The 20,524-nt window shown below is 44.8% G+C and overlaps 1 protein-coding gene and 1 long non-coding RNA gene across 5 annotated transcripts in view; one reads left to right on the forward strand and one right to left on the reverse strand.

Annotated features, from left to right (window-relative positions):
* Prdx6 (peroxiredoxin 6) lies at window positions 1-10,555 on the reverse strand. The gene is made up of 5 exons (NM_053576.2): window positions 10,441-10,555; window positions 6,603-6,759; window positions 3,508-3,654; window positions 1,937-2,083; window positions 1-290 (listed from the first exon to the last, which is right to left on the reverse strand). Exons 1-5 carry the CDS (start codon window positions 10,533-10,535, stop codon window positions 162-164), a joined length of 675 nt encoding a protein of 224 aa, NP_446028.1. The 5' UTR covers window positions 10,536-10,555; the 3' UTR covers window positions 1-161.
* LOC102552207 (uncharacterized) overlaps window positions 10,110-20,524 on the forward strand; it is an 18,417-nt gene continuing 8,002 nt past the window's right edge. For 3 of the 4 annotated variants that reach the window (XR_015636088.1, XR_015636086.1, XR_015636087.1), the window contains exons 1-2: window positions 10,110-10,331; window positions 18,196-19,007. This is a non-coding gene — a long non-coding RNA (uncharacterized LOC102552207). Of the gene's footprint in view, window positions 10,332-10,687; window positions 10,916-18,195; window positions 19,008-20,524 lie in introns of those variants that run through there. The other variant, XR_015636089.1, reaches the window with a different exon arrangement.

Consider the following 20,524-nt stretch of genomic DNA (forward strand, 5'->3'; position numbering starts at 1 on the left):
GTTTTGGTGCCATTTCCATTTAATGAGCCAGTAGTATAGCGAGCGACCTACGCGACTTCGGCTGTGACCACGCCACAATCTTTCTACGGAACTGCAGCTGTCAGCTGTCATCCTCAGGTCCCAGTGCTGGGCGAGCAGTTGCAGCCCCAGTTCCCGCAGACTTAAGGCTGGGGCGTATAACGGAGGTATTTCTTGCCAGATGGGAGCTCTTTGGTGAAGACTCCTTTAGGGAAAAGTTGTTTGGCTTCCTCTTCAGGGAGGGTGGGAAGGACCATCACACTCTCTCCCTTCTGTTGGGAGACATTAAGAATGGTGCAATTCAATCTTACAGTAATGGTAAAAGAATATTATTCTTTACTTTCTCTTCTTTGAGGAACTTGTTTTACAAATTGACTTTGGACATGTCAGGAGAGTATTTCTCCATCGTGAGTAGGAACAGTCTTGTTTTAAATTCCATCATAGCTGGCCACTACTCCTTAAAGTTTAATTCAAACACACACACACACACACACACACACACTCACACCCCATTTACAGATCCTATTGGATTGGATCAGGCTAGATTCCCTTTCATCTCCAATCCCCCACCCCATTTGCTGAAAAATGTAGGTGACTTGCCTGGCAGAAAAATCAAAACCCAATACTCAAGTTAACACACAGAGCAGAAAGCAATGCTAAGACTCCTAGGTGTACTGTCTTGTTCTACTTATCTGCAGAGATCTTTCCTAGGTATATTACAAGTTTATGAACAATCTGGGGGTGGTGGTAGTATATGTCTGTAATCTCAGCACACCGGAGCCTGAGGCAGATTAAGTCCAAGGCCAGCCTATGGTAAACACTGAGCTGTTTTAAAGGGGAGGGGACTGATTCAGAAGAGTGCTTGCCCGGCATGCATGAAGCCCTAGGTTCCCAGGACCATGTATAACTGGGCATGGTGACAGATGCTTGAGATCTTAGCACTTGAGGCAGAAGATGATCAGAAACTCAAGGCCACTCTTGGCAAAACGGCAAGTTTTGAGGCCAGCCTGGGTTACATGAGACCATGACACATACATCCCACACCTTTCTGAGCAAGTCTCAGACACACACACACACACACACACACCTCTATCTATCTATGTATCTATGTATGTATCTATGTATGTATCTATGTGTGTGTGTGTGTGTATGTATGTATGTATGTATGTATGTATGTATGTATGTATCTATCTATCTATCTATCTATCTATCTATCTATCTATCTATCTATCTATCTATCTGTGTTGGAGCTTAAGAGAAATGCTGTAACATGTGCACACCAGTTAACCAGCCACTGTGATGGGTGAAGCAGCCAATCAAGCTTTGATTCTTTCTTCCTGATTTTTGAGATGGGATCTTGCTAGGTAGCTTAGGCCGAGCAAGAGCTTATCCTCCAGGCCTGGTCTCTGGAATACAAGGACCACGAGTACCACCCCAACGAGAAATATTCTGCTCATCAGGTAATAGATGTAAGCCTTTTTAAATTTTTGTCTATGTTAAGTATCCTTTATCTGAAAAGGAAATGTTTTGTATTCAGGCATTTTTGGATATGGAGTATGTGCACCTCCTAGTTTTGAACACCCCTAACCTCCAACAACTGAAATGTGAAATGCATCATGTCCTCAAGAAGTTTTGGATTTTGGAGCATTGAGGAGCTGGGATTTTTGGATTAGGAATGCTTAACTTCCAGATGAAAAAGGGATCATTGTGACCTACATGTTGGAATTATGATGTAGGGTTAGCAAAAATCACAGTTTTTATGCAAACAGTGTGAATGATCTCTGAAACAAATCCTCCTGGTACACTATACTGGGACAACAGAAACAGCCCCAAGAATCCCAGATCCTGAAGGTGGCCATGAGAGACTGTCCTTTGGATCTTTCCGACAAGCTGGCCATCTAGTTCTTGAGCGCTTTACCTTCCAGTCAACTGGAGTGGCAACTGGATTTGATGCTGTCAGCTGGAGGGAGTCAACCACTCTGAGAATCTCATCAAAGTTTCTGCCCGTGGTGGCTGGGTAGAGGATGGACAGTTTTAGTTTCTTGTCAGGGCCAAAAATGAATACCTGTAAAACACACATGGGCGGTCTTTAGTACAAGACAGTAAAGCTGTTTCTGGACACTCCGGTCCATGAACTCGATACCTCTTTCAGGGAAATAAGAAAACAGAACCGGCAAAGGAAAATGGTCATTAATTACAAGGTAGCCAAACTAGGGAGGGAGACTCCTTCTAGTCTGTCCATCCCTCCTCTAACACAGGGGTTTCTCTACCTTCCCAGTGCTGTGACCCTTTAATACAGTTCTTCATGTGATCCCCAACCAGAAAATCATTTTGTTGCTACTTCATAACTGTAATTTTGCTAATTATGAATCATAATGTAAAGACTGATATGCAGAATATGACGTGACCCCTGTGAAAGGGTTGTTCTATAGTTAGAGTTCTATAATTAAAAAAAAAAAAAAAAAAAACCAAAAAAACAAAACCACAAAACAAAAAAGCAACTTATTTTTGTGTGTGAGGGTGTGGGTGTATACTTGTGCCAGTGTGAGAATAGAGGTCATAGGTCAGCTTGCAGGAGTTGGTTCTCTCCTGCACCATGTGGGTCCCGGAAATCCAATCAGACCCTCAGGTCTGGCAGCAAACGCTCTCAGCTGCTAAGCTACCTTGCTCCCGTGTAACACAGTCATAGAACAGATGAACCAGAAGCCAGAAGCTCGCACACGTCCATTCACACAGCCCTCAAGACTGTGGGAAATGTCGTCCTTCGAGGAAAGAGAAAGTTCCCACTTGGTGTGGATGCCTTAGCCTTTCCCTTCCAGCACGGGATTCCTGGAGATTCTTTGGGGTTCACTGTTTTAAAGTCTGATACAAAGCCCCCAGGAAGCTTTGGAGTCACTAAGTGATCCAAGATGCAATAAATAAATAAACAAATAAACAAATAAAAACAGAACAAAGGAGTGGGTGAGTGGACAAGGTTCTGTTTGGGTCACAGGGCGCTTTCTTGTCTATGTATTCTTCAAAGTTTGCTGTTCCAGGAAGAAAAGCACTGCAATGCAACCTCGGGGTTCAGCCTCAGGTAGAGGTCCTAGTTCACCTAGGATGGTTACTTACCGTGGACATATTTATTATGAATGTGAGCTGTAATTTATTATATAAATAAATACGTCACTAACGCGGGCTGTGTATGAGTGGAGAGTAGGCTTGTTCCCCAGTGAATAAACGACCTATAAGAAAGTTCTAGATTGTCCTGTCAGAATTGCTTTAAGGACAGCTGGCAGGAGACATACGATTTTTTTAACTCTAGAAAAACAGTTTTGGATGTACTACTTATTTATGTACAGCTACGAATTAAACAGAAATTTTAACTGAATATTCTAGCCACATATTAATACGTACAGCGTGTAATAAAGGGCACAATCAGGAGCTGTCTCACGACTGTACATTTTCCTCTTGGACTGGCTCAAGCATTTACACAGTGCTATGACTCACCACACGGGCTGTCACGGGCATGCCTTTTTCATCCTTCTCTGCTGGATCCAACATGCCCAACAGGATGGCAAGGTCCCTGTCCTTATCGTCGATGATGGGAAATGGTAGCTTTTCTGTGGGTGCTGCACCATTGTAAGCATTGATGTCCTGAAACAAGAGAAGGGGGAGAGAGACTCTTAAGCCTGACACGGTTCTCAGAGTCTCCCCAGGCTAAGAATCATCGCTTTGCAAGCCAAGGACCTATCCCCATACTCATGTTCTTTAAGGAATCATAAGATGCATGAACAGATACTCCTTGTCGGAAGTGATTATTCGCTCAAAGGAACATTAGCAGAGCCGTATGCACAGGCCAGGGCCCTTCCCATGCTGAACTCTCTTGAAATGTATAGGACTGAGGAGGGAGGGAAGGCTTCCAGAAAGGGGTAGAATGCCTACCTGGGCTCTGAAAGACAGGTAAAGCTTTTCACTGGGAAGAACAAGGCATTTTGGGGAGAAGAGGAGTATTAAGGGGACCATGTAGGCAAGTCTATGCATAATGTATGTAGGTAGCTAGGAGTTTAGGAAGTGACAGGGAAGTGAATTTAAAATTAGACAAGGGTGAGTTTATTATTCATGTGAAGCTCATCAGAGTGGAGACGGGATTGACAGGATGGCAGATTTGAAGCAGTTGGGATGGTTTTGCATTTCTTTGGAGATGAGAGGAGATACAGATCTCTCTGAGATAGCTAGCATATTCATTAATTTTATTGCCCGAAGTCGCTTTTTGTTGTGGGTCACTGGCTACCTGTTATTTAGTCACCAGCCAAATTAGAACCAAGTTTCCTGCTGGCTCGCGTAGGGCTTTCCTATGTAATCAGTCATAGATCAAGGCTGGCGCTGCTTTTGGACATTTGAATTCATTGTCTATTCCAGAACACAAGTTTGGAAACTTCTAAGGAGGCAAAAGAAATGAACCCGGGCATGCTCCTATTTAGACCTGTTATGTTCTGGGATTTATATATGTTTTGATATTGCTAGACACTGAGTATTAATACATTAATTCCTGTCCTCGTCTTGTTTGACAGTACAGACACCAAAGAACCACATTTGCTTTGTAAATACATTTTGGTTTTTTTTTTTTTTTTTGAGCTCGAGCAAGTCATTCTAATACCCATTGGCTTACGGTAAAGGGCTTTGCCAAAAACCTAATGGGAAATCGCCCACGAGGAGGTAGTGGAAATGCCAGTTACCCATCGCCACGGCGTGCAGAATGGAAGCAATCCACCCCACCGTCAGGGAAGATGGTAACTCTGCCTAATCTCATCCTTAAGACACCCTTTTGATCCCAGACACTTAGGATTAATTGGTGTGAAATGCGCACGGAGTGTAGCCCAATGTACACACCAAAATGCTACCTGTTTCCTGTGACTGACAGGGCTCAGTACATACATACAGATGGGAGGTATTATAGGGTTACTGTAGCACAGTCGATTAAAACATCCTGTCCAAATACCTGTGAATTCTTTTGCCTAAAACAGTTTCAATCCATCCACTCAACAAATCCTGACTGTTACCTATACTGAGGACTTTTTTTTTTTTAAATAACATTTTATGTAAATCAGAGGTTTGACTGTGTCAGGTGTGTCAGATCCCCTGGAACTGGAGACAGCTGTGAGCTTCCAAGGTGGTTGCTGGGAACTGAACCTGGGTCCTCTGGAAGAACAGCTAGCGCTCTTAACCACTACTGAGAACTTTGGTAGCAGTGAATTAGTTTATTCCTGCTGGACCCTACACTCCCAAGGGGGAAAACATAGTGACCAGACAAGCAGAGATTTACACAAGGGCTAAAGAGGAGATATGAAGTACCATCAGGTGTTATAATTTTAAAAACAAAAAGGGTTATAATGAGCCATTTGAAGTAAAACAGCAAAGCAGTAAAGGACAGGTAAGGTGAGTGGATGCATTTAATACAGGATGAATCATATCTCAGGATAATGGCGCCCACTTTTATACTAGCTAGGTTCAACATGCCTGCATGGCCAAGGGAGGTGCCAAGGAGCCCATACTGTACTACCTGGGGACCAGGAGAGTCCTGACAGATGAGGCTCAGAGAAGCAGCTCATGGACATTATCTTTGGTTTATCTTAGTGAGTGGAAGAATTCACCAAGGGGGAAAGAGAGAAGTGGCGGCCCATGAATGAAAGAAGCGTGGGCCAGCCTCAGCACCAGTTAGGAACTGGGAGAGCATGAGGAACAATGCTAAAGTATGGTCAGCTGGAGGCTGCATCCTGAAAAGCGAGAGCAGAGGCTCAGAGAGATCAACTGGGCTGAATCCTACTGATGAACTGGGGCAGACGGTGACAGAGAAGCTGTCGTTGAGTATAACAACACGGATCGCTACAAAGTTGAAGTCTGACTTTCAGTTAACCGAGGTTTACATACACTTTTCTCTCAGAAACCAAGTTACATTCTATGAAACTTCACACTCATAGCACATGGCAACCAATACTTCTATTACAGAGGAGGGGAAAGCAAAGTGGCTTTTCCTATTTTCTTACTATGGAACACAAAGACTTGAAAGTCTACAGGCATTTTCCCCTCCAACAACCTCAACTTTTGATACCAATCACAAGTTCCAAGCTGACTAACAATTTGGGACACTTATGATCCTTTCTTTGGGACTGGTTAACTTGTTGGAACTTACAGAATTTAGGGAAATGCATTTACAAAGGATGTAGATGAATAGATGTACAAATTTGGGATGGAGCCTCCATGCCCTAGGTTTACCTAACCTTCCAGGAAAGTCCACTCGTTTAGCAATCCAGATCATGGAACTCATTATGGAATCTTCATTGCATGGGTATTAAATCATCAACCACAGATGCACAGTTCAACCTTCAGCTGCTTCTCCCCCTAGTCCTGCCTGGTTCTGTTCAAAGTTGTAGTGGGAGCTATGGCCACCAACCAATCATTAGCATATAAAAAAGGCACTGCATCTCAGAAGACATAAAGACTATTAGGAATGCATGGGAGGCAACCAGAAAGGAGGAATTTCACACACACACACACACACACACACACACACACACACACCACCTCAGGCCATAGAACTATACCTTGCTCCAGGCAAAATGGTCCTCAACAGAGTCTATTGAAAGAGCAATCAACTTAACATTCCTCTTGGCAAACTCTGGCGCCAGCTTTGCAGCTCTGCCAAGTTCTGTGGTGCACACTGGGGTAAAGTCCCGTGGGTGGGAAAAGAGAATGCCCCATCTGGAATGAAGAAGAAGGTCACAACTGAATGGAAAGTCACCATCACCACACAGAATGAAACACTGGGTATTCACACTTAAAAATGTCTGCATAACGAAGACATTTAAACCTTTTAGTTCCAACCCTGTCTCCAGAGAAGACCAAGTTGACAGCTCAAATAGCTTTATAAAACTTTGGACATCAAATATATGATTAGGGGATGTCACTGTAGATCAGGCTTGGCCTTGAACTCAGACTGGTTGGCCTCTGCCTCCCAGAGTGCTTGGGATTAAAGGTGTGGGCCACAGTGTGACTCCTTTTCAGTCAATAAAATTTGTGCTATTCAAGTCAAGCACCCTATTGAAATAGTCCTTAAAATTCATTGCCTACTATGCCCCAAATCCAAACAGATGTCTGATTATAATAAACAGATTATGTAACCCAGAGCAGAGAGAGCTCTAGCCTCAGACTTGTAGGAAAGTAAGATTCAGCTTGGCCCTTGGCGTTTTAGAAGCAGGCATACATAAAATCTTTCATAGAGCCACTCACTGATCTAACCTGTTAAACAAGACGCCCATATTTTCACCAAGACAAAAATGCTACTCCACTGTTGTAGTCTCTTCCTTTAGATCAAGCAGGTAGAAAACACAGATACTCTACAGAGTAGATTTCCCCATCAACAGTTAGTTCTTAAGATAACAATGGAATCCATGTCCAAGGATAAGACTGTACAGATGTTGAGGATGATTCAAATGGAGTTCATGAGAAACCTTTGCGTAGAGTACATTTCCTTCTCTTTGGCAATAGCTCTTTCAAGCTCAAAGGAAAATTCGGCACGGACACTCTCACTGCTTGAGCCACCCAGGGCCAAGGTCCCTAACTAGATTACTCAATCTGAGCGTTTGGCAAACCTCCCTGAGCACGAAGAACAAAGCAGACAAAGCCACTGCCCTCCACCTACAGCAGCCACTCACAGGGCAAGGCAAGGCCTAAAAGGATGGGAGACCCTATTGTAGGAAAGAGGTGGGTGATACTTGAAGACTGTGGAGATGCGTGCTTAGGGTTTTTCCTTTAATATGGGGCATTAAAAGCAACATACAGCTTTCAAGATTTATTCTAGGTGTCACAGTTAGGCCTTAGGTCCTACTGGAAAGGACCGAAGTTGGTCAGATGAGACTTAAGAGAAAGGCTCTATAAGTTGAAGGAAAAACAAACAAAAAAAAGTTACAGAGCATTTCTTTTTGTACCTTGATAGGAGTGATTAATTAGAATTTTCAAACTTGTGAGACAATGTGTTTTGCTGAATCATGCTGGTGAACTGCATTCACACTCCTTCACACACTACGCCCCTTCCGGCGTTATCTCAGGGCATTCAAAGAATGTCTTGCGCTGGCCTGCTTTCCCTACTCTTTGGAGAAATTCAATTACATTATGCCATATCCTTCCTCATTTTCTAAAGACTAAAGGTTTCCTCCTTCTAACAGAATGGAGTCTCCTATCAGAAAACCTCTGGTGCAGGTGTTTGTTAGTGAGGAACCCTGGGATATACATGATGCCTCCACATCCATAGACCACACAAAGTTACTCAAACCCACACAGCTCCCCAAACCTTTAGCTGTTTCAAATTGTCAGGGGTAGAGTAATGTGTGAAGTTCTTTTTTTTTTCCTCCTCCAAAGGATATTTGAGTCCGTAAGTGACAAAGTGACTTGAGATCATCTACAGAATGGAGTTTGGAAAAACTAGGCAAACATGCAGGGTGGAAATGTCTTTCTTGGTCATTGCGGGTGTATCATGACTCACTGGTGCTAAGTGCACTGTCATGCTTGCTTATAAATTTCCCTCATCCTAAGGTACCACTTCATGGACTGGAGAGATGGCTCAGTAGTTAAGAGCACTGACTGCTCTTCCAAACGTCCTGAGTAAATCCCAGCAACCACACGATGGCTCACAACCATCTGTAATGAGATCGGGTGCCCTCTTCTGGTGTGTCTGAAGACAGCTACAGTGTACTCACATATATATAATAAATAAATTTAAAAAAAGATACCACTTCATCTGTTTATTTAGTTATTTAGAAACAGAGCCTCACTAAGCTGGCTTAGCCTTGAAGTTAGGATCTTCCCAACTGTCTCCTTAGTACATGGAATAAAACAGTTCCTTGGTTGCAGCAGAACTTTCTAGATCAATAAACAATCACAAAGACACCCCCCCCCCCCCACACACACACACTCTCCAGTGTGGCCATCTTCACAGCACATGTGCTTTAGATTCCTATTATCTCTTGTCCATACAGATGAAGAGTTCCGAAAGATCTTGCATTTCCTGGGGGTGTGGGCTGCAGACAGGAACGGGAAGGAACACCGTGTAAATCGTGGGCGGTCTTGGATAAATATTAACACTAGAGTTTTGAGTTATGAGAATGGCAGTCATGCTTATTCCTAGACTTTTCTCCTGCAAGGCCTAAGGGTTCCATTTGCTACTTTTTCTAGTTCACCTTTTAAAAGCTCTGCTTCCCCTTAGTCCGTAGGCGCCAAACTCACCTCAGGAAAGAATCCTCCCCTGATTCTCTAATGCTTCCTTCCCTGCCTGGTCACTTAGTAGTTTCATAAACTGCACTGTCCTCATACATACTAGATATGAAAAGGACACAGACCCAGGAGTTTGTTCATTGAGTGTAGTTGGGCACTGAAACTCCAGAACCACAATGTAACCTGACACATATGCAAAACGCGGTCTGAAACTAAGCATTTAAGTAAACTAAACGTTACTATTTGTGCACTCAGGAGCTTTAAAAAACTAAGACAATATCGGTGCATTCCTAGCCATTATGGCCACCACTGTTGCTATCATCAGCGAGGCCAGGCGCTGAAGCAAGGCAGAGGGGGAGGGGACCACTGGGAAACAAAAGAGTCTCAAAGTGGGAGGTACAGTGTCCTAGCCTTGGAATGGCCTACAGTGGCAAAACGGTCTCAGGAGCTTATCAGCCCCCTCAAAGCGCTGCTTCTTCTAGAATCACCGTCACACCTACAGAGTGTTCTTGGTTCCTCCCAAAGCTGTTACATAGAATCTTGTTTTTGACCACAGAAGGAGGCTCTGGACAAAAAGTCTTTTGGCTACTTACTTGGCCCAGTAGTTCATTTAAAAAAAAAACCAAAAGTCCGCAAATAACACTCCCCGAAGTTAAGCAGGACCTCAGATAATATCGGGCCAGCCCTTAATTTGCGGCTGTGTGCTCTAACTTTGGCCTTAGGCAGCCAACTTCCGCAGGGTGCAAATTCCAGAGCGGCGGGAGGTCGAGCAGTGCGACCCCGGGCAAGCGTTCCGGGAAGTGACCTCAAACACCGAACGACCCCGCCCCACCTTCCCCGGCCTTCCGGATCGACCAGGGCATAAACCAAGCACTGTATACAAAGCCAGGTTAAATGGACAACAAACCGTCCTCGGCAAAGGACCTCCGTCCCCATGCCAGCCCAGCCATGCTGGGTCAGGGAAGGATCTGCTGATCGGCGCAGGGCGGGCCAGAGGTCGCAGGTCCCCAGCAACGCCCCGTGATGCTCCGCAGGACCCCGGCGGCGGGCACGTGCGGGAACCGGTGAGGGGCTAAGTCAGCAGCGCGCCGCGGCCGAGCGCAGCACAGAAAGAAGCGGGGCCAGTAGTTCTAGGGACCCGTAACCTGGCAGGGCAACGCGGTGGCCACTTACGAATCTCCTAGGAAATCGTGGAAGCGGATGTGGCCGATGGTGGTATTGGCCTCAAAGTTGGGGGCTTCGTCCCCGAGAAGCAGCCCTCCGGGCATGGCGGCAGTGGTGACGCTGGGAACAAGGAGGCGCAGCCGCAGCAGTGAGGAGCGGGCGGGCTCCTACGGAGACCTAGATCAGTGCTGGCCGAATGGGCGGGCCCGGGGCGGGGCGGGCCGGGGCGGGCCGGGGGCGGGGCGACCGGGAGTCTGGCGGCTGCTGTTCTTCACGTGGAGTTTACAGGCAAGCGAGATTCTGGAGCTAAAGGAGGCCACGTGCAATAGGAAGGAAGCGTAAGGCCGAGAATTGCCGGCACTCGTACGTCTCGCGGCTCTGCAAAGATGCTCTAGGCGAAGGCGGAGTTAGCGCAGACCTGCTAGCCTTCCCACCCTTGTCTGACTTACAACTTAGAGGTCTGGTGGTACACCCCTCTTTTACGGTGAGCATCTAGTAGTTGGCTGAATGAATGAGACTACTCAGCCAACCTAGGCTGCAGAAGTTTCTCAGGATGTGGCAAGAACCAGACTTGTGGTGGGGGCTCAGTCAGAGGGAAGTGGCTTTCTTATTGCAGCAAAAATTCTATACCAATGTCAATAAGAGGACAATGGAAACAACCTTTTTTTATTTCGCCTCCCTATTCCTGGAGTTTCTTATGAACTATAAAATGTGCAACACATTAATCCTAAGGTTTAAATAACAGGTTTCATATCAGGCTTCTTGAAATCGAGTGTATGCAAGTCAATTTCCACCCGAAGAAGTGGGAGAGTTTGACCCACTTATTAACTATTTTCCAAGCACAAAGTAGAGAGGATGCCTGCCCTTACTAGAGACAGATAGTAGATGTTCTGCACAAAACCCAGAATCTGTTAGAAGCTCAGCCTGGTGATCGCAAACCTGAAACCCCAACTACTCCAGAGAAAGGAGGGGGATTGTAAGTTTTGAGGTACAGAGGAAGTTCAAGGCCTGGGGAACTTAGAGCCTGTCTCAAAATAAAGTAAAGGGGAATTGGGAAGAAGGTCTATGGTAGAATGTTTGCCTGGAGTGTGGGAAGCCCTAGGTCCAACCGCCAGTGCTAGGGTGTGGTGGAGAATATGTTAGAAAGCCCCAGAGTCCTAGCTGGAGAAACGAAAGTGAGTTTATGTAAGTTAAGTGAGGCTAACTAGAGGTCGACTTTAGATTGTGGGGTCCAGCCTGGGAAAGCCTGCAGGACAGTGTATATGAGGTAAACTACTTAGCACATGGTGAGCACTCTGAGACTGGTAGCCATTACTTAGGTGATCTGATTCATGCAGTAACTCTTACTTTCCTTATTGCTAGCTAGACACCATGGCGGGGCCTGATGTGAGACATACTCCCAGCTCTTACAGCAAAAGTTAATTGAATGCAATTACGATATCATGTAAAGTGATATGGACAGGGGAGCTGTGATTGTTTGGGGTTCGGTGTGAGGAATCCTCTGGAATAGACTCGACAGATTCAAAGGAACGTTGTGTCAGTGCTGAGTGCAGTGACCCACTGTGACCTGTGTTTTCATCATGGTGACGAGTGAGCCCCGTCTTTTCGTCTGCGTGCCTGCTGGTTATACCTGCTTCATTGTACACAGACTGACAGTGAGATGACTGCCTTGCATTTTAAAGTTAAGATAACTTAATGTCTAGCTTGACTCCACCATTCTGTTTTGAAAGCACATATCTTCACTTTATTTGTTTACTTATTTTCATAGCGGGGAGGCAAAGTAGCTTGAGGTTAGGGAACTATGAGCAGTGTTGCAAAGATGGGCTAAAAATCTGATACACCACAATACAGAGAAAGGGAGCAGAAACAAAGTGACTGATCTCTATGAACAGCCACCACTTTAAATTAAGCTAGTAGGATAAACACCTATTTCAGTTTATAGTGCCGGAAATAGCATGCTGGTGGTGATTTAGTAACTGTGCTTTAGCCTTGGCAAAGATTGGAATTCTTTTAAGGTAGAGATTAACATGTCTGTTTGATTGTTTTTCAAGACAGGGTTTCTTTGTGTATCACTGGCTGTTCTGGAACATGCTCTGTAAACCAGGCTGGCTCCAACTCGCAGAGATCTGCCTCCTCCCTCTGTGATCAAAGGGGTGTGCCACTGCCCAGTTGAGATTAACATTTTTGACAACTTTATGTGACAAAACACTTGAATTTCTGCCTTCTGAGAAGTCTACAGATCTAGCAGCAGAAGGCTACAGGCCCACTTGGAAACAGTGGATTACAAAGTAGCCTCTTTTCATGACTTTTTATTACCATTTCTTCATTCTGTTTGTCACATTGTGAACATGAAAGATGAAGGCAATTTTATTCAAGGCAAAAACCTGGTATAGTATAGGTCCTGGTGAAAGCAAAGAATGTTCTCATGTACTTAGTATGTGAATAAAGTTAGAGGCCCACTGTGTTGTTTGGCCCTTGTAGGTAAGTGAGTTTGACCTTGACTTATATATATGGAATCAGGACCTTGCAGGAGGACAGTTAAGACCATTTTCTCAAGGACAAGTGAGAAGCACAGTGGACAAAGAGGGAGGGACTCACTGTGGGAGAGGCCAGAACATGGAAAAGAACCAGGCTAAGGGAACCATTTGCTATGAAGGACTGAAGGTCCTGGTATCAGGAGGAAATGCTTTTAAACAACCTAATGGTTGGAGAGAACATCGAGGTCCTAAAATTATCTCCTGAGGGCTAACCAGGAAGTGCAGGACTTGCCAGTGGGCTACTGTCTGATCCACACAGCCTGTCCTGTTCTAACTGCTTCAAAAAGATTCATGAAAGGACAAAGGGGTTGATAACGGCTGTTCTCTCTCTCTCTCTCTCTCTCTCTCTCTCTCTCTCTCTCTCTCTCTCACTCTCTCTCTCTCTCTCTCTGGACTATTAGGAAGAGGAAAGGAGGAAGGAAAGAGGGGTAGTGGGAGAAGATCAACAAGAACAAAGTGTATATGGAAACCAAACACTTATGCTGATGAAAACATTCAAAAATGTTGGTTTAAACTGTATGTATGGTTACCAAAAAGATTGTGTAGAATACTCCTAAAAGCAATGCCATAGGGTCAGAATAATCATACACATCATCCATGCATGTCACAGAGGAAGTGAATTGTTGGTAGCCAGGAAATAAAGTATTGAACAACAGCAGAATGAAGCCTCCTCAACTCTACACAGTGATGGGGTTGAATCTCAGAGTCAGTCTCTCTCTCTCTCTCTCTCTCTCTCTCTCTCTCTCTCTCTCTCTCCCCCTGTCTCCCATGTGTCCCCAGCGGCCTTCTCTTCCTCTTTCCTCTCTTTCTGTCCTTTTTTGTCCTCCTTTCCCTGCCTCTACCCCTCTCCAGGTTCCTGCTCTACTCCTTGGCTCCCTTCCCCTCCCCCCAATAAACTTCCTTTTGTACTAGTCCTGTCACATGGCTTGATTGTTCAGGGGGACACCTTGGCAGGGCCGGCTGAGGTGGTTCCTCCCACATTATTATGCTGTGTTTTATAAAACACAAAGGGATGAATGCATAAAAGGAGAGTTTTGCATTATCAGGACTCAATAGCCACCTGTTAACAACTCACTCTCAATGCTTTGTAATATTTAAAAAGTTCTTCCTGCTCTTTTCTGTGCATCTCTCTTTTCTTTCCTATGAAACACATATTGTTGAATCCAATGGGTGCTTTTCTTCGCTCCTGTATGTTGGGCAGCGCCCACTACTTCATCATTATTTTGGAACCACTTCCTTTCAGCTTCCACAGCACCAAACTCTCCTGCTTTCCCATGGCAGCTCTTTCTCCTTCCTTTCTTCCAAGAGTTGATTCTTCTTTGCTTATGCTCTCTCTCTCTCTCTCTCTCTCTCTCTCTCTCTCTCTCTCTCTCGCCTTCCCTCCCTCCCTCCCTTTCTTCCTTTTCTGTGGTATATTACTGAAAGAACCTAGCTCGAGTCTCAGGATGGCACGCCCCAGGAAACACCGATCCTGGACGAGCCCCCAAATGAAAGATCCTCGAAGAGAGACCCTTACTCAAGTCTCGGGAAATTGTGGACCCCAGACACAGAGAGACCGTTTTGGATGTAATAAGCAAAGGCGAGGTTTATTACGGAGATCTATTACGGAGATCTCCAGGCCGACACGTATCCCGTGCAGGAGACAGAGGTGTCGACCTGGACTTTTAGAAGGAAGGGGTTTTTATAGGGTGAGGAATAGGGGGTTGGGGAAAGTCGGCGCGGCTATAAGTGATTGGCTCATTCAAACATAGCAGTGAGATTACAGCACAGCAGAAGAGTACGTGCTGACTGGGGCGTTCAGGAATTTAGAAGCCTGGGCTGGTTCCTGTATTCCTTTTCTTTATCTTTATGGCCTGTCAGTCCTGGCTGCAGGGTGGGCCCCGCCCTGCCTGGACAGTGTTTAGCCCTGAGTCTGTGGATTTTTGAAACTTACTCTTTTAACCTTAAAAATATAAAATTAAAAGAGTAAGTTTCAAAAATCCACACTTACATTCCTATGGAAGTTTCCCCTCCCTCCTCTTTCCAGCCCCACACTCTGACCTCCCCTTCCCTTACTCTCCCCCTATCCCTTCAGAGAAGGGGAGGCCTCCCACGGTATCAACCTGCCTTGGCATCAAGTTGCATAGGACTAAGTGCATCTTCTATTGAGCCTAGACAAGGCAGCTCAGTTAGGGGAAAGGGATCCGAAGGCAGGCAATGTAGTCAGAAAAAGCTCCTGCTCTTGCTCTTAGGGGATTCACACAAGGATGGAGCTGCAAGCCTGTGACATATGTGTAGGGGGCCTAGGCCTGTCCCATGCATACTCCCCAGAGCACATTCTTCAACAGTAAAAATGTATAGTTTCTCTGTAGGTGATGTAAGTAGACCTGTGGCTTTAAATTACATGTATATGCCGAAAATGTTCATTTTTCTCTTGAGGAACACTCACGATTTATATATCCACCTGCTCATTTGACATATGACCAATATGTAATTCTTAATCCTCACTGCCTTCCACCTCACAAACGTATTTGTCCCATACTGTCTCATCAGTGCTTGCTGCAAAGCATATCTTTGTCTTGCGCTTAGCCTCTTGATGGAGGTATACCCCCTCCTGACTGCACACTTGCCTTTCGTTGTCCTCCTTGTGGGATCAGAACTGTTCAAGTTACATCCTCCCCATCTCCCTCTGATGATAGCCAGCTGTCTGTTGGGGTTTGTCCTTGGAGTTCAGGGTGTCCTGAAAGGGATTCTCAAGACTGGAGAAAGAGGAAAGGCCTTGTCTTTTCCCGTTGTTTTCCTCCCTTCATGTGTCGGAGAACAGAGCAGCCCACAACTGGCCTTGGTGAAACATAACGTGGGGTTAGCTGTACCTCAGTGTTATTTGGCTGGGGGTTAAACACTGTTAACAACTGCCCTGTGTGTTCCTGTCACGATGGGTCTTTATGGGTAGCAGTTTTTGAATATGCTGTCAGGAGTCACATTTGACTTTTTGGTTGACAGCTGTGGGATCTTTCCCCTGTGCCCAGCCACCTTAAGTGGTGGCCTGTCAATCAAGAAGACTTTTTTATTTGACAATCAGCCCAATGGTCATCATGGTTGCTTAGAACCCCTCTCGGATGCCCTGAGAAAAATCTACACCAGGAGCTACAACAAGTGCTTTAGGGGATTTGCTCCAGTCATGACTTCTCTAGACAACACCCAATAACTTCTAGAGATTTCTTTTGACCACGATCTTACTGCAGTGGTGCTGAGTAGGCCCCACCCATCCTCTAGCTATTCAGGACAGTGGAAGGGGAAAAAAAAGCTTCCCTGAAGACTCAGCAAAAACGCTGTGATTGGCAGAAGGAAACTACATTAAAAGCATGTGGCTGGTAAACCCAGAAGCAGGATACAAGCATACCATTCCCTTTTACTAGACAAACGAGCATCCCACTTCTCTTAGATCAGGCTTCTGTCCTATATACTCTCTGTCTGGTAACAAAAGGCCCCCCCTAATAAAGCCTCCCAATCGCTCTCTATTGGTTGCTTATTTCCTTTATTACAAGTAGAGTAGCTGAGCTGGTTACACTTAGAGCAGACAAACCCCTGGGGCTTCCAGACGAAGCACTTAGTAGGTATTTCAAAGCATCACTTACAAGGTGGTTGGAGGCTGATGTGGGAGTCTAAGGCCTTGGGGAGCTCCTGAGGATGCACACTCTTGGCTAACTCAGAAGCTAGGAGGCCACTGAAGGGTTCCAGAGAAGAGTTGGGAACTGAGACTGTGAATGACGGTAGACATGCTGGAAGGGTAACAGTCGGGAGAGCTGAGAAGGTGGAAGGTGAAAGACCGCAAACAGCTGAGTGAAGGGAGTGCAGACCGCGGCTGCTGGAAAAGTTCTACAGAGCGGCCGAAGGTTGAGTGCTGAGGGTCGGGATGCCAAAAGCTTGGAGTCAACCATACTGACTTTTGGGCACAAGGCCACTCGCCCTTAAAGCCCAGAGAATTAAGCCTGTGACTTGAGTACTCAGGACTGTAAGTCTCTGGCTTTGAAAGTGGGCCTCTAGCTCTCAAGGCCCACTGCCGAAAGCCTCAGTCTCTAAAAGCTCAGATCAATAAACCTCTGGCTTTCAAAGCCTAGAGCCACAAGTCTCTGATTCTGAGTTTAGGGCTGTAAGTCTCAGAGTCCAAAAGCCTTTGGACATTGGACTCCCAACACTACTCATTGCCTAGTTACAATTTCCACCTGACGAGAGAAAAGGAACGTGTGTGTGTGTGTGTGTGTGTGTGTGTGTGTGTGTGTGTGTGTATGTTTCCCTGACAGTGTTTTCCAGGCAATAGATTGCTCCCATGGGGCCCCATCAAGGGACATGGAAATTGTGATTTTTATCCTAGTGGGGTGACATTTCATACAACTGAGGCACTTCCTAAGAGGCCTGAATCTCGTTTGTCTTGGCTCTTTTCTACATTCCTAAGCATGCCTCTGTTTGCTTGTTCCTTAGTCTAGAAGTATCCATAGTTTGTGAGTACAGTACTTTTATATCATACTTTAAAAAATTCCCTTCTTGGCCTGGAGAGATGGCTCGGCGGTTAAGAGCACTGATTGCTCTTCCAGAGGTCCTGAGCTCAAATCCCAGCAACCACATGGTGATTCACAACCATCTGTAATGGGATCTGATGCTCTCCTCTGGTGTGTCTGAAGACAGCTACAGTGTACTTATATATAATAAATAAACAAATAAAAAAATTCCTTTCTTAGCAATGAACTACCCTTCGTCAAGGTTAACAGTTCTTTATAGCTGCAATTGTGTTATTTCAATGACTGTGTGGTTTCTGTCTCTTGCCTGCATGCATCCCGATTGACAACAGGGATTGAAGGAATAATCCTGGGAGTGACACTCTCCTCTCTAATAGATGCACCTTCATCGGTTAGGCCTGAGCCCATTGGTAATGGAAAACATAAGCCTAGTAATCCGTGGCACGCCATGGCATCAACATGAAATGATCACATGCGGTTGATTGTGATGAAACGCAGGTACTTGGGGGGCTCAAGCAGCTGCTGCGCTTGACCCTGAAGGCAGCAATGGCCCTGGTGTGTGGGGAATGTGGTGTGATAGCATATTTCTACTGGAATGGAATGTTTGCAAACAAAAGGAAAAACTAAGGTCCTTAAATTCAAGGCTCAATTCTTTGCTTAAGGATGAGAGAGCTTTCGTTTCATGGTAGCCCTAACATAGTCCTAACATGATTTTCTTTTTCTTCCCACAGATTTGATACTGTTAAAAAATCAAAGTTTAACAGTTTGGTTGCCATACCAGAACATCATTGGAAATCACAGCTTGGCCAGTTTTCTCATGGAAGTTAAATCTCTGATCCTGGAAGGAAGAACCTCAAACTTAAAAATAGGGTCATATAGTTGGGCTGAAATGAATGGACATCCTTCAGTTACTCTGAATCTCCTCTGCCAGTGGAGGGAGTCTGTCTTTCTTTAAAGAGCCTGGAGCAGGCACCCTGCATTTTTCCTTCAAAGCATACTTTCCTTCAAAGCAACCTCCAAGCCTTCTTCTTCTTATTACATACACAACAAGGCTCAAGTTTCAATGAGTGTTACTCTTGTTTAAGGAGTCTCTTGCCTTCCCTGCAGGAGAGTTCGGGCCAAGAAAACCTAACCAAACAGCAGGCTCCAGATCCTTAAACTCAATGGTTTTGTTTAAGAATGTACTTAGGTGTGTCCTGTACTTAATTTCAACAGGTAACGTTATGACTCCTGAATAGAAGAATTCATTTTAATGAAGCATATCCATGGTGACTGTTGTCCAGCTCTGGGCTTGTCAACACTGTCGCTTTGCATTGCCAATGGCAAGTTAAACACTTGTAGCTTTCTGGCTGCATCCCTGGTGATCTGGTACTTCAGTGTCATGAAAGTCTTGGGGAGAAGAAACAGGACATTTGGCACAGGCCGTCTCTTTACCTCTGAGATTTGTTCTCAGTGTTTGCTGAGTCATCTTTAGCAAATGCCTGGGATCAGGCTGCTGTTCTGAGGGGAAGTGTGGGTTTGCTCTAGTCCTTGACCACTGAAGGTAAGCACAGAGGGATAAACAATTAGAATTGTGTAAGCAGAGTTTTTAAAATGCTATTCGTCACCTACACTTTCCCAAGAGTCCACACCAACAGGTGGAGTTATTTCACAATTAACAATCAAAAATTCTTTGTAAGATTTTGACCGATGGACTGATACCTCAGAATTTAATTTTTTCTTCTTGGGTTTTACTTTTGTGCATCTAAGTGTGTAGTTGGTTCTCATCAGTAAGCATCCAGTCTTCATTTTCATCTCATCTTAGTTGAGAAACAAACAAACAAACAAACAAACCAACCCTGGGTTCTTAAAACCAAACCAAAGGTTCAGGCCTTCCTCACACACTCATAAATTCTGCCCTGCTGTATGACAGGCCCATCTCTGCGATCAATATCCTTGCAGAAAGGTAACTGGGTAGGGTAGGTGTTCAGTTCATAGACAAACATCTCCAGTGAAGGACAGACAGTGGAAGATACATGCTTCTATTTTAAGGCCTGAGAGGGAATGTCAGTGCTATTGGCTTCTTATATACAGATAGATTTGCTTAATATTCACCAGAGTTTCTGGATTATTTGATATAAAACTAAATTATTCAGATAATTTACTTACAAATTCATTTATGTATCTGTCCAGTGACCAGAGATCTCTGGTTATGAGGTCTTACTGGCATGAGGTCTCACCAAACTTGTAGCTAAATGCTCCTCTACTCTCTTTACAGCTCTTTACCTTTTCATTCTTCTGCTATTTCTCCTATTTAAAGTCTTTCTGTCTATCTGTCTTCATTTCTTCCTGCTTTCTATATGCAAGTATCCATCTATTAAGTTCAGATCACCCAACTCAGGAAGGTTCAGGTTTTGAGTAGTCTTTGTGGCAAAGATGGGGTATGTGTCTGCACTTTACTTTTGCCACTAACACAACCTCCTAGGCTGGGCACGTCAGTGGTTGGTTGGAGGTACCACAGTATGGGGCAATTGGAGGTATGGGGATAACACAAGGAATGCTAGGTTTCCTAATCAGATTAACTCTATAATGTTGGATTCGACTTCTCACATCTGCTCTTTCAAAGTCTGCTTTTATCCTCTTTCAGTATAAGTAAAAACCACACTTCCCTCTGAAACAACCTTAGTGACTGTCTCTGTCCATTTACCATTCCCACATAGTGTTGGAAAAGTCTAGTTACATGAAATCGTGTCAACCAGAAGAAAATAGCTTAGAACTTCCCTAGTGAGGCCAGTCTGTGAAAATGCAAAGGCGTGTGCTTACTGTTAAGCTAGGACACTTGAGCACCAGAGGACCCAGGCTCTGTGTTTCTCATAGATGCCTACCACGTGATCTCTTTTAGTTGTTCAACATGCTCGGTCATGCTCTCTTAATATTTACTGATACTAATGAGGGAAACCCAAGAAGCTAGGCTGAGTATTTAAGTGATCAGGTGGTATGCTTTGCATGAACAAGTAATACTCACGTTTCTAGCTTTCTCTCCAACCTAGAGTTTTTGTAATTCAGCCTTTGGTGCTGAAC

This window comes from Rattus norvegicus, chromosome 13 (assembly GCF_021556685.1).
Source record: "Rattus norvegicus strain SHRSP/BbbUtx chromosome 13, alternate assembly SHRSP_T2T, whole genome shotgun sequence".
Taxonomy (NCBI): domain Eukaryota; kingdom Metazoa; phylum Chordata; class Mammalia; order Rodentia; family Muridae; genus Rattus; species Rattus norvegicus.